This window comes from Odocoileus virginianus, chromosome 30 (assembly GCF_023699985.2).
Source record: "Odocoileus virginianus isolate 20LAN1187 ecotype Illinois chromosome 30, Ovbor_1.2, whole genome shotgun sequence".
Lineage (NCBI taxonomy): Eukaryota > Metazoa > Chordata > Mammalia > Artiodactyla > Cervidae > Odocoileus > Odocoileus virginianus.
In genome coordinates, this window is record NC_069703.1 from 31,679,045 (window position 1) to 31,692,278 (window position 13,234).

The window sequence follows — 13,234 nt, forward strand, 5'->3', positions numbered from 1 at the left end:
CTTTCCGGCATGAGCCTCTGAGCTTCACGTGGAAGGAAAACCACTCAGTCAGCTCTTTCACAGATGTGTGTCACAGACCGGAGGGTGTGGGTGGCTCCAGGTGCCCCGGCCACGTAGCTGGAATCACGGCTAAGCATATATGAATGACAGGTTGGGACTTCTTGTAAGAATATATTCACCATCTATCCATCCATCCATCTGAAGGCAGTTTCCCTAACAGCCAAGCCTGAGACGAGAATTCTTGGGCAAGGGAATGATTTATTGAGGAAGTACCCTTAGGGAGAAACTGACAGAAGAAAGAGGAAAGCAGGTTGGCCAGTGCACAAATCAAGACATCTAGCCTGAACCCAGGAGGAGCTCTGGGGCACACAGTGTATGACCCAGATGGTCTTGCATCAGGTGGAGAGAAGGGCGGTTATGCCCTCCACGGCATCATTCACCCAACTCACTGGTTAGAGGTGGGCGACGAGGGGTGGGTGATGGGCATGGCAGCGCCCAGCAGCCTGGGGAAATCCTCAAGTGAAGGAGGCCGAAGTGCAGACTTGGCAGCCGACCCCTGGGTTGGGGACCTGGGCCAGGAGGGGATCTGGGTGGGGCCTGAACACCACCTGCCCCCACCTCCGTCTCTCCTCTGGGGGCTCATTTGATTCCAAAGCATTGACTGGCGCCCCTAGCACCTGGGGGAGCAGAGGAAGGGGAGATGCAAGAGACACGGACTCCACCCTCCCGGAGCTCCAGTCTGCGCAGAGCAGGCCAGACGACCACATACCACGCGGGTGGGAGCTCGGCAAGGTGAAGACCCGTGAAGTGCCGCGGGAGCTTGAGGCTGGGCGTGAGCCCTTGGAACTGGAGAGGAAGCGGCCCTTGGACCCCGAGGAGCCTGGGGTGGGCTTAGCTAGCTGGGAGACAGCAGGCCAGCGGAGCGTCGCCGCAGAAGCCCAGGTTGAGCAAACGCCTGGCAGCCAGAGAGGAAAGAGCGCCCGGAAGCCCCGTGGCCTGCAGACCGGGTGCCTGGAGCCCAGGCAGCTGGCGGCTTGGTCTAGTCCTTCGCTCGAAAAGTATTTCCTGAGCCCCTTCTGGGCTCTGGGCACTGCTTCCGGCACCAGGGCTGCAGTGAGTCCAAGACAGGCACGAGGCAAGTCTGCGAGGGCCCCCAAGGCTCCAAGGGAGAGGGACACAGTGCCAGGCAGAGACGGGACCCAGGCTCCCCGCCCGCTGCCCCCCACCCCGTCCTGGATGGTGCAGGGCCCTGGAGTTGTGGGGTTTTTTTCATTTGTTTATTTTTAATTGGAGAATAATTGCTTTATAACATTGTGTTGGTTTCTGCCACATATCAGCCTGAATCAACCATAGGTACATGTGTGACCTGGGACGGCTGGAGGGGTGGGCTGGAGCGGGAGGCAGGACGGGGCCTTGGGGTTGGAAGAAGTGGCGTCCCATGGACAGAAAGATCCGTATCGCCCTTTACAGAGGCCACTCTGGCAGCTGCTTGGGTGGTGTTTTAGGGCAGGGGGAGCCTGGAGGGGCCTGGTGAGTGGGCATGAAGGCACCACCTGCCCCACCCCGCCCCCGCCCCTGCCCCCAGTGCCCACCGCCTTGGCCCAAACACGCTCCCCTGGGTGCTGCCGGGCCTTGGTTTTTCCTAAGATCTCAATCCACCCTCAGAGGAGACAGCTGGGGAGACTCAGAAGGTCCACGAGGCAAGTGGGAGCTAGGGGCGGGGCTAAGCCCCTTCCTCTTCCCTGGATGCTTTGAAGGCGCCAGACTGGGGTTGAGGGTGTGGCCGGTGGTCCTGGGGGTCTTCCCCAGAGCTCAAGATGCCGAGGGACAGGCTAGAGGGTGTGGCACTCGGGGATCTCGCCCTCGCAGCTGGACAGATAACGCAGGTCATCCTTGTAGGTGTTCAGGTTCCGCTGCAGGCAATAGGCCAATGTCTTGTCACAGGCACACAGCTGCTGCTCACACCAGCTCCCCTTGGTGGCTGTGAGGGGGTGGAGGAGGGCACGTAAGCGGTCTGCCCCTTCCCTGGCGGGGTGGGTGTGGCCCCTGGATGGGAGCTGTTGAAGGCAGCTCAGCCCTTGACCAGCCTTTGGTGCCCTTCCCAGCAACCTGGACTCTGGCTCTGTGACCTTGGGCATGGGGCATGACCTCCCTGCATGACATTGCTCCTTCGTTCACTCATCCGTTCAGTAAACAACTGCGCACCTATCCCTCGGCAGTCCCAGGAGGGAGAGGAGAGCAGAATGGACACGCGAGTTCACACTCCCCTGGGGCGGGGGGCAGACGTCGAGAGGTGTGTGGTTGCTGTTGTTGAGTCGCTCAGTCGTGTCCGACTCTTTGTGACCCCACGGATGGCAGCGTGCCAGGCTTCCCTGCCCTTCACAGAAGTGAGTGCAACTGTGCTTACCCGGGAGTAAGGGCAAGGCAGGGGCCCTGAGCTGGGAACCCATGGGACGGACTGGTGCCAAAAGCCCTCTGAGCTGAGATCAGAAGAGTCAGCTGCTGCTGCTGCTCTGGAACGCCAGGGTGGGGGAGAGGGACTGCTCCTGGCAGAAGGAACCGCATGTGCAAAGACTCTGAGCAAAGACGGGCCATGCTGCTTCAGTTTCACCATTTGTCAAATGGGGATAAGAGAGCCAGACCTGCTCTATAGCATGGGGAACTCTGCTCAGTATTTTGTAATAATCTATAAGGGAAAGGAATCTGAAAAAGAATATGTATACATATATATTCAGATTAAAATAAGTAGGCAAAGCCTTTGGCACATAGTAAAGTAAAGTAAAGTCTCTCAGTCATGTCCAGCTCTTTGCGACCCCTTGGACTGTAGCCACCGGTCCTCGCCCTGGGATTTTAGGAAAAGGTCGGATTGGGTTCCATTTAAATGGCAAAAAATTTTTCCATTACAGCGTTCCCCTAATTCTCAGTTAAAAAAGGGACAGCTGGGGAGCCTTCAGTTTCCCCCCAGGACTTGCGCCTTTCTTGGCATGGCCCTGGGCTTTTTGACCCCGGGTTTAACCCAGGCTTTCTCATGTGTATCTGTGTGACCCTGAGCAAACAGTTCACTCTAGTTTCCGTTTTCTTGTCAGTAAAATGGAGATCAGGGCTTCCCAGGTGGCTCAGAATTCGCCCCCCCCAAGCAAAAATTTCAAATTTCCTTTTTCAAAAATCCACAGCAAGGAAAAACAACACCTCCAATTTTTTCCCCAATTCCCAGGACAAAAACATCAAGTTTTTTTTGAAGATAAATCAATTATACCCCCAACAACAGAAAAAAAATATCAAAAAGTATTTTTACCTAAATTGCTCTAAGAACCGATGATGAAGAAAAAATGAACAGTAACCTTGGTAACTCAATGAAACTAAGCCATGCCGTGTGGGGCCACCCAAGATGAATGGGTCATGGTGGAGAGCTCTGACAGAATGTGGTCCAATGGAGAAGGGAATGGCAAACCACTTCAGTGTTCTTGCCTTGAGAACCCCAGGAACAGCATGAAAAGACAGAAAGATAGGACACTGAAAGATTAACTCCCCAGGTCGGTAGGTGCCCAATATCGTACTGGAGACCAGTGGAGAAATAACTCCAGAAAGAATGAAGGGATGGAGCCAAAGCAAAAACAACACCCATTTGTGGATGGTACTGGTGACAGAAGCAAGTTCGATGCTGTCAAGAGCAATATTGCATAGGAACCTGGAATGTTAGATCCATGAATCAAGGGAAATTGGAAGTGGTCAAAAAGAGGATGACAAGAGCTACCACTGACACTCTAGGAATCAGCGAACTAAGATGGACTGGAATGGGTGAATTTAACTCAGATGACCATTATATCTACTACTGTGGGCAGGAATCCCTTAGAGGAAAAGGAGTAGCCATCATAGTCAACAAAAGAGTCTGAAATGCAGTACTTAGATGCAATCTCAAAAACAACAGAATGATCTCTGTTCGTTTCCAAGGCAAACCATTCAATTTCAGGGTAATGCATGTCTATGCCCTGACCAGTTATGGTGAAGAAGCTGAAGTTGAACAGTTCTATGAAGACCTACAAGACCTTCTAGAATTAACACCCCAAAAATATATCCTTTTCATTAAAGGGACTAGAATGCAAAAGTAGGAAGTCAAGAAAAACCTGAAGTAACAGGCAAATTTGGCCTTGGAGTACAGAATGGAGCAGGGCAAAGGCTAACAGAGTTTTGCCAAGAGAACACACTGCTCATAGCAAACACCCTCTTCCAACAACACAAGAGGAGACTCTACACATGGACATCACCAGATGGTCGACACCAAAATCAGATTGATTATATTCCTTGCAGCCAAAGATGGAGAAGCTCTACGCAGTCAGCAAAAACAAGACCGGGAGCTGACTATGGCTCAGATCATGAACTCACTGCAAAATTCAGACTGAAATTGAAGAAAGTGGAGGAAACCACTAGACCATTCAGGTATGACCCAAATAAATCCCTTATGACTATACAGTGGAAGTGAGAAATAGATTTAAGGGACTAGATCTGATAGACAGAGAGCCTGATGAACTATGGATGGAGGTATGTGACACTATACAGGAGACAGGAATCAAGACCATCCCCAAGAAAAAGAAATGCAAAAAAGCAAAATGGCTGTCTGAGGAGGCCTTACAAATAGCTGTGAAAAGAAGAGAAGTGAAAAGCAAAGGAGAAAAGGAAAGATATTCCCATTTGAATGCAGAGCTCCAAAGAATAGCAAGGAGAGATAAGAAAGCCTTCATCAGCGATCAATGCAGAGAAATAGAGGAAAACCACAGACTGGGAAAGACTAGAGACCTCTCCAAGAAAATTCGAGATACCAAGGGAAACTTTCATGCAAAGATGGGCTCAGTAAAGGACAGAAATTGTATGGACCTAACAGAAGCAGAAGATATTAAGAGGAGGTGGCAAGAATACACAGAAGAACTGTGCAAAAAAGATCTTCATGACCCAGATAGTCATGATGGTGTGATCACTCACCTAGAGCCAGACATCCTGGAATGTGAAGTCAAATGGGCCTTAGGAAGCATCACTACAAACAAAGCTAGTGGAGGTGATGGAATTCCAGTTGAGCTATTTCAAATCCTGAAAGATGATGCTGTGAAAGTGTTGCACTCAATATGCCAGCAAATTTGGAAAAATCAGCATTGGCCACAGGACTGGAAAAGGTCGGTTTTCAATCCAGTCCCAAAGTAAGGCAGTGCCAAAGAATGCTCAAACTACCACACAATTGCTCTCATCTCTCACGCTAGTAAAGTAATGCTCAAAATTCTCCAAGCCAGGCTTCAGCAATACGTGAACCATGAACTCCCAGATGTGTAAGCTGGTTTTAGAAAAGGCAGAGAAACCAGAGATCAAATTGCCAACATCTGCTGGATCAGCGAAAAAACAAGAGTTCCAGAAGAATATCTATTTCTGCTTTATTGACTATGCCAAAGTCTTTGACTGTGTGGATAACAATAAATTGTGGAAAATTCTTCAAGAGATGGAAATACCAGACCACCTGACCTACCTCTTGGGAAACCTGTATGCAGATCCGGAAGCAACAGTTAGAACAGGACATCGAACAACAGACTGGTTCCAAATAGGAAAAGGAGTACATCAAGGCTGTATATTGTCACCCTACTTATTTAACTTCTATGCAGAGTACATCATGAGAAATGCTGGGCTGGAGGGAGCACAGGCTGGAATCAAGATTGCCAGGAGAAATATCAATAACCTCAGATACGCAGATGATACCACCCTTATGGCAGAAAGTGAACAGGAACTAAAGAGCCTCTTGATGAAAGTGAAAGAGAAGAGTGAAAAAGTTGGCTTAAAGCTTAACATTCAGAAAACTAAGATCATGGCATCGTGTCCCATCACTTCATAGGAAACAGATGGAGAAACAGTGGAAACAGTGCTGACTTTATTTTTCTGGGCTCCAAAATCACTGCAGATGGTGACTGCAGCCATGAGATTAAAAGACGCTTACTCCTTGAAAGGAAAGTTATGACCAACCTAGACAGCATATTGAAAACCAGAGACATTACTTTGTCAACAAAGGTCCATCTGGTCAAGGCTATGGTTTTTCCAGTGGTCATGTATGGATGTGAGAGTTGGACTATAAAGAAACCTGAGCGCCAAAGAATTGATGCTTTTGAACTCTGGTGTTGGAGAAGACTCTTGAGAATCTCTTGGACTGCAAGGAGATCCAACCAGTCCATCCTAAAAGAGATCAGTCCTGGGTGTTCATTGGAAGGACTGATGCTTAAGCTGAAACTCTAATACTTTGGCCACCTGATGCAAAGAACTGACTCATTTGAAAATAACCTGATCCTGGGAAAGATTGAGGGCAGGAGGAGAAGGGGATGACAGAGGACGAGATGGTTGGATGGCATCACCGACTCAGTGGACATGGGTTTGCGAGAACTCCGGGAGTTGATGATGGACAGGGAGGCCTCACGTGCTGTGGTTCATGGGATCAAAAGAGTTGGACACGACTGAGTGACTGAAATGAACTGAATTGAACCTCGGTAGCCTGAGTGATTTATCTAGCATGCATCTGCAGGGCACCTTATGTCTCCTCTTATTTTAGTTTTTGAGTTAACTTTATGGAGTAGAATACTGTTATCCTGAATTTCCAGTGGAGGATCTTGAGGTTCAGAGAAGGTAAGCAAAGTGTTCAAGGTCACACAGTGGTCAGCAGTGGGTCTGGGATCTACGCTGAGGTCCGGCTGCCTTCCAGATCCTAAGGGGTCAAAGTCTCTATGGGACCTCTCAGTCCTCCTACGCCTATTCCCGCCTCTCCTTCCCAGCCCAGATATTGCCACTGGACATCTGCGAAAAGCAGGGAGGCTGAGCAGCTTGGGCTTTCTCACGCAGCATGTGAAAGCAATGCGTGCGGCAGCTCCTTTGCTCAGGCTCCAACTCCAGCCCTGAGGCCCCGGCACTCACAACAGTGGACTTGCCCCCGGAAAAAGGTGTAGTCATAGTGGTCGTAGCGGATGTCACAGTTGTGGGGAGTCAGGTCACCGTAGCAGCAGTCGTGTGCATGGCAGCACCTGGCAGGAGAAGATAGGAGGTGGGTGAGTCCTTGGCAGACTCGGGTCTCAGGTTGCCCCTGCCCCAGAGCAGAAACCGCGTGTCCGCCTCGGAAGTCAAGGCCTGCAGGGTCTAGGCTTCTTTCTAGCTAGAGCTTCTCGAGTGCTTCCTCAGTACCAGGTGGTGGTGCAGTCTCTAAGTCGTGTCTGACTCTTGCGACCCCATGGACTATGACCCGCCAGGCTCCTGTGTCCATGGGATTCTCCAAGCAAGAATACTGGGATGGGTTGCCACTTCCTTCTCCAGGGGATCTTCCTGACCCGGGAATCGAACCCGGGTCTCCTGCATTGCAGGCAGATTCTTTACCTTCTGAGCTATGAGGGAAGATTCCCTCCTGTATACCAGGCACCTGCTCTATCAAGGAATTCGCTCTTAATCCTTTTGGCCGCTCCAGGATAGAGGTACTAGTATTATCCCCATTTCACAAATGAGGAAACTGAGGCTCTGGGAGGTCAGGCCACTTGCCCAGGATCATACAGCCTGTATGTGGTGGGTGACGGTGCTGACCTCGGGCCTGGCTGGCTCTCATCCCTCCTGTGGCAGATCCCTGGGTTGCTGTGAAAGCCAAGTGAGATCATGGCAAAAAGAAGTGGGACTTTTTAAAAAACAATGTTCAGTGGCAATGGGAAGTCTTTGTGGCTATTCTAACTACTTTGGGGTTGAGAGTGCAAGGCAGCCTTCAGAAACTCTGGGGAACCCTCCGGGAGGGCTGGGGCTGGATCGGAGCTCAGTGGAGTTCCTAGCAGGGAAAAACATGAGACTATTCAGGTGAGACCTAAACCAAATCCCTTATGATTATACAGTGGAGGTGATTTAATATATTCAGGGGATTAGATCTGATAGACAGAGTGCCTTGAAGAACAACCGTGGACTGAGGTTCGGAACATTGTACAGGAGGTGGTAACCAAAATCATCACAAAGAAAAAGATGTGTAAGAAAGGAAAATAGTTGTCTCAGGATACCTTACAAATAGCTGAGAAAGAAGAGAAGCGAAAGGGACAGATAAACCGAAGTGAATGCAGAGTTCCGGAGAAGAGCAAGGAGACATGAGAAAGCCTTCTTAAGTGAACAATACAAAGAAATAGAGGACAACGATAGAATGGGAAAGACTAGAGATCTCGTCAACAGAATTGCAGGTACCAGGGGAGTATTTCATGCAAAGATGGGCTGAATAAAGGACAGAAATGGTATGGACCTGACAGAAGTGGAAGAGATTAACAAGAGGTGGCAAGAATACATGGAAGAACTATACAGAAAAGGCTTTAATACCCTGGATAACCACGATAGTGTGATCACTCACCTACAACCAGACATCCTGTTGTGTGAAGTCAAGTAGGCCTTAGGAAGCATGACTAGGAACAAAGCTATTGGAAGTGATGGAATTCCAATTGAGCTCTTTCACATGCTAAAAGATGATGCTATAAAAGTGCTATGCTCAATAAGCCAGGGAAATTTGGAAAACAGCAGTGGCCACAGGACGGCAAAAGTCAGGTTTCATTCTCATCCCAAAGAAAGGCAATGCCAAAGGATGTTCAAACTACCGCACAATTGTGCTCATTTCACTTGCTAGCAAAGTAATGCTCAAAATCCTTCAGGCTAGGCTTCAACAGCACATGGTACCAGTTGAATAAATGGATGGAGAGGAAACAGGAGGGGAAAGAGGAGGGTCCCTGGGTAGAGGCAGAGCACGATTGGGAGGAATTACCAGTCTGTGGCGTCTCTGGGTGGGCCTCGGCCACCAATTCCGCAGTAACAGCCATAGGACATATAGAAGAAGATGGGGATCTTCCCCGTCACTTGTCTGACCATCTTGTTCAGGTCCAGTATGTCGCCCTCAGCTGGAACCACACCTGCCAAGGGGCCCAGCCACAAGGAGAGAACGTGAATCTCAGGGGAGTCCAGTGGGCTGCAGGCCTGGCACCTGTGCTCTGCCTGGGCCAAACCAACGACCTCGGATAATAAGTAACAACAAACCCTACGGCTATTGAAAATATGATGACAATTGCTAAGTGATTACTATGGATACTTTCATGTAGTGATCTATTGACTCCTCGCATCCCGTGAGATACTCTTCTTTTAATCTTTTTATTCTGGTTTATCCTCGGTGTAGAGAAAAGTTGCCAAGATCATATAAGGAGATCCCGTACACCTCCCCATTCAGTTTCCTCTCATCATGATAAATGTATGAAAACTAAGAAAGCAATATTGGAACCATCAATCCTGTTTTTAATCCCCACGTTAGGGATGAACGCATGGAGGTTCAGTAGCTTGTTCAGGTCACAGTAGCGGGTAGACGGAGGAGCAGGGTTGAAACCCAGGGCCGTCGGGTCCCGCTCTCCGTCTCGGGGTTCACACTCTACAGGAGGAAGACACTCCCCCGCCACCCCCACTCCCACCACAGCCCATAGGAACCCGCACAGTATGCACGGGGCCTTCCCTGGTGGCTCCGTGGCAAAGAATCCGCCTGCCAGTGCAGGAGACACGGGTTCAATCCCTGGTCCAGGATGACCCCGCGTGCCGAGGGGCAGCTAAGCCCGTGCACCACAACTATTATGTCTGTGCTCTAGAGCGTGGGGCCACAACCACTGAGCCCACGCCCCCTAGAGCCTTCCTTCCACAAGAGAAGCCAGAATTCCCCACACCGCTGCTAGAGAAAGACCTCACCCAGCAACGGAGACCCAGCAGAGCCAAAAATAAAATACAATAAATACAATCATTAAAAAAAAAGGCCTCTTTTAAAAAACTATGCATGACTCCTTTGGGAAACAGTGTGATTTAGAAATCAATGTGTTTCATGAATATTTTTCACCAGTCATAATATCTGCTGGTTAGAAATGATAATAAGGGGAATGCATTTTATTGGGAGAGAGGAATGCATTACATTGAGTGAGGAGAAATAAAATACATTAAGCCAATGGATTCAGGGAAGAACTTGGGAGAAACACACGAGATGCAAAGGGGCCTGGAACGTACCTGTGTGCGACCTTGGGAGATGACCCAAGAACGCAGATGGAGCCCAGAGTCTCAGAGAGACTGGGCTGGGGAGGCCCTTTTTGGTGACCCTCGTTTTGGATGCTCACCCCCTACCCTCAAGTAAATGGTGTTATAGTGAAAGCTCTACACTCAAATAAAGTGAGTAATAACCAGGGGAGCGCCCTCCTGGGCAATGTTGGGGCTGGGATGAACTCATGCAGTGGGCCGGGGATGCCATCAGAAGCAGGGTGCTTGCCTGGTGAAGAAAGTGACAGTTACCCGGTGGAGTCCGACTCTTTGCGACCCCACGGACTGTAGCCTGCCAGGCTCCTCTGTCCACGGGATTCTCCAGGCAAGAATACTGGAGTGGATAGCCATCCTGTTCTCCAGGGCATCTTCCCGACCCAGGGATCGAATCTGGGTCCATTTCAGGCAGATGTGTTACTGCCTGAGCCCCCAGCGCTACAGCTAACCTGTGACTGGCAGCATCTGGGACCTGCAGGTAGGTCGTGACCCCAGAGTGTGGAATCCACACTGACGCTCTAGTTTGCCACGGCGGCTCTAGCTCTACAGATGTTAAAGAGAAACCTTCCTAATTCTGACTGTGCTGAGGAATGACCCCAGGCCCCCGGAACCCCAGATTTGGTGACAAAGCCCCAGAAACAGCCCACGGCCAAGAGAGTTAATGTCCACCCAGTAGCCCAGCCAGGGATCCGAACTCGGAATCTCACCTTTCGCTGCACCTCCATCCCCTTGTGCACCCGAAGTTCAGGCCTTTCTATTTCAGCTTAGAAGTAGCCACACAAATTCACACCTGAATTCTACAGCTGTTCCTCGCCAAGCAAGTTCAGCTTGGATTCAGGGTGATTTCGGGGGTCTTATATATTTCTTGCAGTTTTACAGTGAGGTCAACCCAGCCCTGGGGAATGGAGGAGCTCAACTTGTGGTCAAGAGGGCTTTGGGACACTGGCTCAGGTTAACAGTGATTCCTGCCTTGGTAGCTTTTTCCATCCTCAGCTGTCGCTGAGAGGGATGGAGCCCCTTCTCCCAAGGGTTAGCGACAGTGGCGGGGCAATGTCACTCAACACTAACTCATGCATGCACTGTCTGTTAACTTACTGCACACTGTTGCTTACACTTCTTGAGTGTTTTGTACATATTTTCTAATTAGAGTCCTTCTAACAACCCAATGAAGAGGATGTTATTGTGCCACTTTACAGATGAGGATAGAGACGGGTAGGGGTACTTGGCCAAGGTCATACCACCAGAAGTTGATGGGCCAGCATCTGAATGCAGGTTCATCTGTGTATTTCATCTCTACACCATACTGCCTCTTTGCATCTGAGAGATGAATTTCTGCAACTTGATTGCAATTTTCCAAATGGTTTTCACTGTAACCCTGGTGATGTGTTTCTCTTGGGAATTTGGGAGCCCCCAAAATAACATAAAGCACATTAAAAAACGAAATGCAAATCCTTTCTCATATCACATATTCTGAGATGGATCAACAAGTAAAAACTCCAGTTTGCGAGCAACCGGATTTGCAACATCTGAATTGTTAAAGATCAGGTGGAAACTTCGCCGTTTCCCAATGGACAACAGAACCCCCAGGGTCAAGGGAGCTGAAAGGGTTGTAAAAACCTGGTGGTTCATCGCTAAGTCGTGTTCAGTTCTTTCAACCCCATGGACTCTAGCCTGCTAGGCTCCTCTGTCCATGGGATCTCTCAGGCAAGGATACTGGAGTGGATTGCCATTTTCTTCTCCAGGGGATCTTGCCAACCCAGGGTTTGAACCTGGGTCTCTTGCATTGCAGGCAATTCTTTACTGACTGAGTCACGGGAAAGCCCCCTAAAGGTGTGGAGAGGTGTGCATATGTAAGAGATTACTATCATCTGGTGAGAGGGACACAGGAGAGCAGATCCATTTCTGTAGTTTGTGTTCAAAGTACCACAACGTCAGTTCAGCTGGACCCTAGTTTCTGAACTTCTAGCTTCCTGTCCATTCCTGCCACGCTGCTTGGCCGCCCATAGCTCTCTGACCGAAACCACTGTTCCAGGGGCCTGAGCCACTGATGACTCCTTGCAGGGGCCGAACAGTGGGGGCCTGGAGACCGGGGCAGTAAGACCAGCACAGCAGCTCCGATAGGAAAGAGACACGGGCATCCCGGCTTCCCTCCCCGCCTTCCCGGCTGTGGGTGCTGCCCCCACTTACCAGCGAAGACCACCAGTGTGCAGAGGAGGGGAAGGTCCATGATCCCAGCACAGGGCAGTGCAGCCGGCCGCTGGAAGTCCCCTCTCGGCCAGCAGCCCCTTATATCAGATGACCCCGACCCGCCGAACGCGCTCCCACCCCTCCCAGCTCAGCTCTGGCGGAGGTCACCCGTGCTCTTTGTGTTTCCTCTTTTCTGGCAAAGCGGAGTTTTATTATTCCTGTTTTTTAATGTCTTTAAAAAATGTTTTTGATTGCATGTTTGGCATAGAAGATTTGGAATACATGAACAATTAGAAGAAATTTAAAATCATTTGTGAATCCATTCATCACCATTAATTTTTTCAATGAAATTGACATATAACATTGTGTAAACTTAAGTGTACAATATATTGATTTGATACATTTGTATATCATAATCTGAGTGTTAGTGCCACAATAATTAGCATTTCTATCACGTCACATAATTACAATTTCTTTCTGTGGTTGGAATCATTAAGATCTAGTCTCTAGGCAAGTTTGGTGATTGCAACACAACACTGTTGTCTGTATTCACTGTACTGTCGCTAGGACTCATTTACTACTTGGTGCAAGTTCGTACACATAAACAAAATTTGTCCTAGCCCTCCCCATCCCCTACTTCCTGGTAACCACCATTTTACTCTCTATTTTAACATGTTTGCATACACACACACTCACACACACACACATACATAAAATGACATCTTTTTATGGACTTATCCATTGATGGGCACTTAAGTTACTTTGATCATTAAGATCTTGGTATCAATGTTTTCCTGGTTCTGTTACTATATGTATACATATATGTATATGTATATATATATATGTGTGTGTGTGTGTATATATATATATTTCCGCACGTCTCCCTGACCAGATTTGGTAAATGCTACAGGTAAAACATTGTAGTCTGTCTTTTCATTTACTAAAATAACTTGAACATATTTCTATGTTG

At 49.0% G+C, this 13,234-nt stretch overlaps 1 protein-coding gene across 3 annotated transcripts; it reads right to left on the reverse strand.

The window, feature by feature from the left end:
• Positions 1-238: 238 nt before the first annotated feature.
• PLA2G2D (phospholipase A2 group IID) lies at positions 239-12,370 on the reverse strand. 3 transcript variants are annotated; one of them, XR_011484729.1, is made up of 5 exons: positions 12,265-12,370; positions 8,786-8,933; positions 6,934-7,040; positions 770-1,981; positions 239-677 (listed from the first exon to the last, which is right to left on the reverse strand). XR_011484729.1 is itself a non-coding variant. In XM_020899178.2 (4 exons), exons 1-4 carry the CDS (start codon positions 12,302-12,304, stop codon positions 1,833-1,835), a joined length of 441 nt encoding a protein of 146 aa, XP_020754837.2. In that variant the 5' UTR covers positions 12,305-12,370; the 3' UTR covers positions 239-1,832. The 3 variants fall into 3 exon arrangements, 2 of the variants coding, with proteins under 2 accessions (XP_020754837.2, XP_070314927.1); XM_020899178.2 differs by having other exon boundaries at positions 239-1,981; positions 8,786-8,930; XM_070458826.1 differs by having other exon boundaries at positions 239-1,981.
• Between the last annotated feature and the right edge of the window lie 864 nt (positions 12,371-13,234).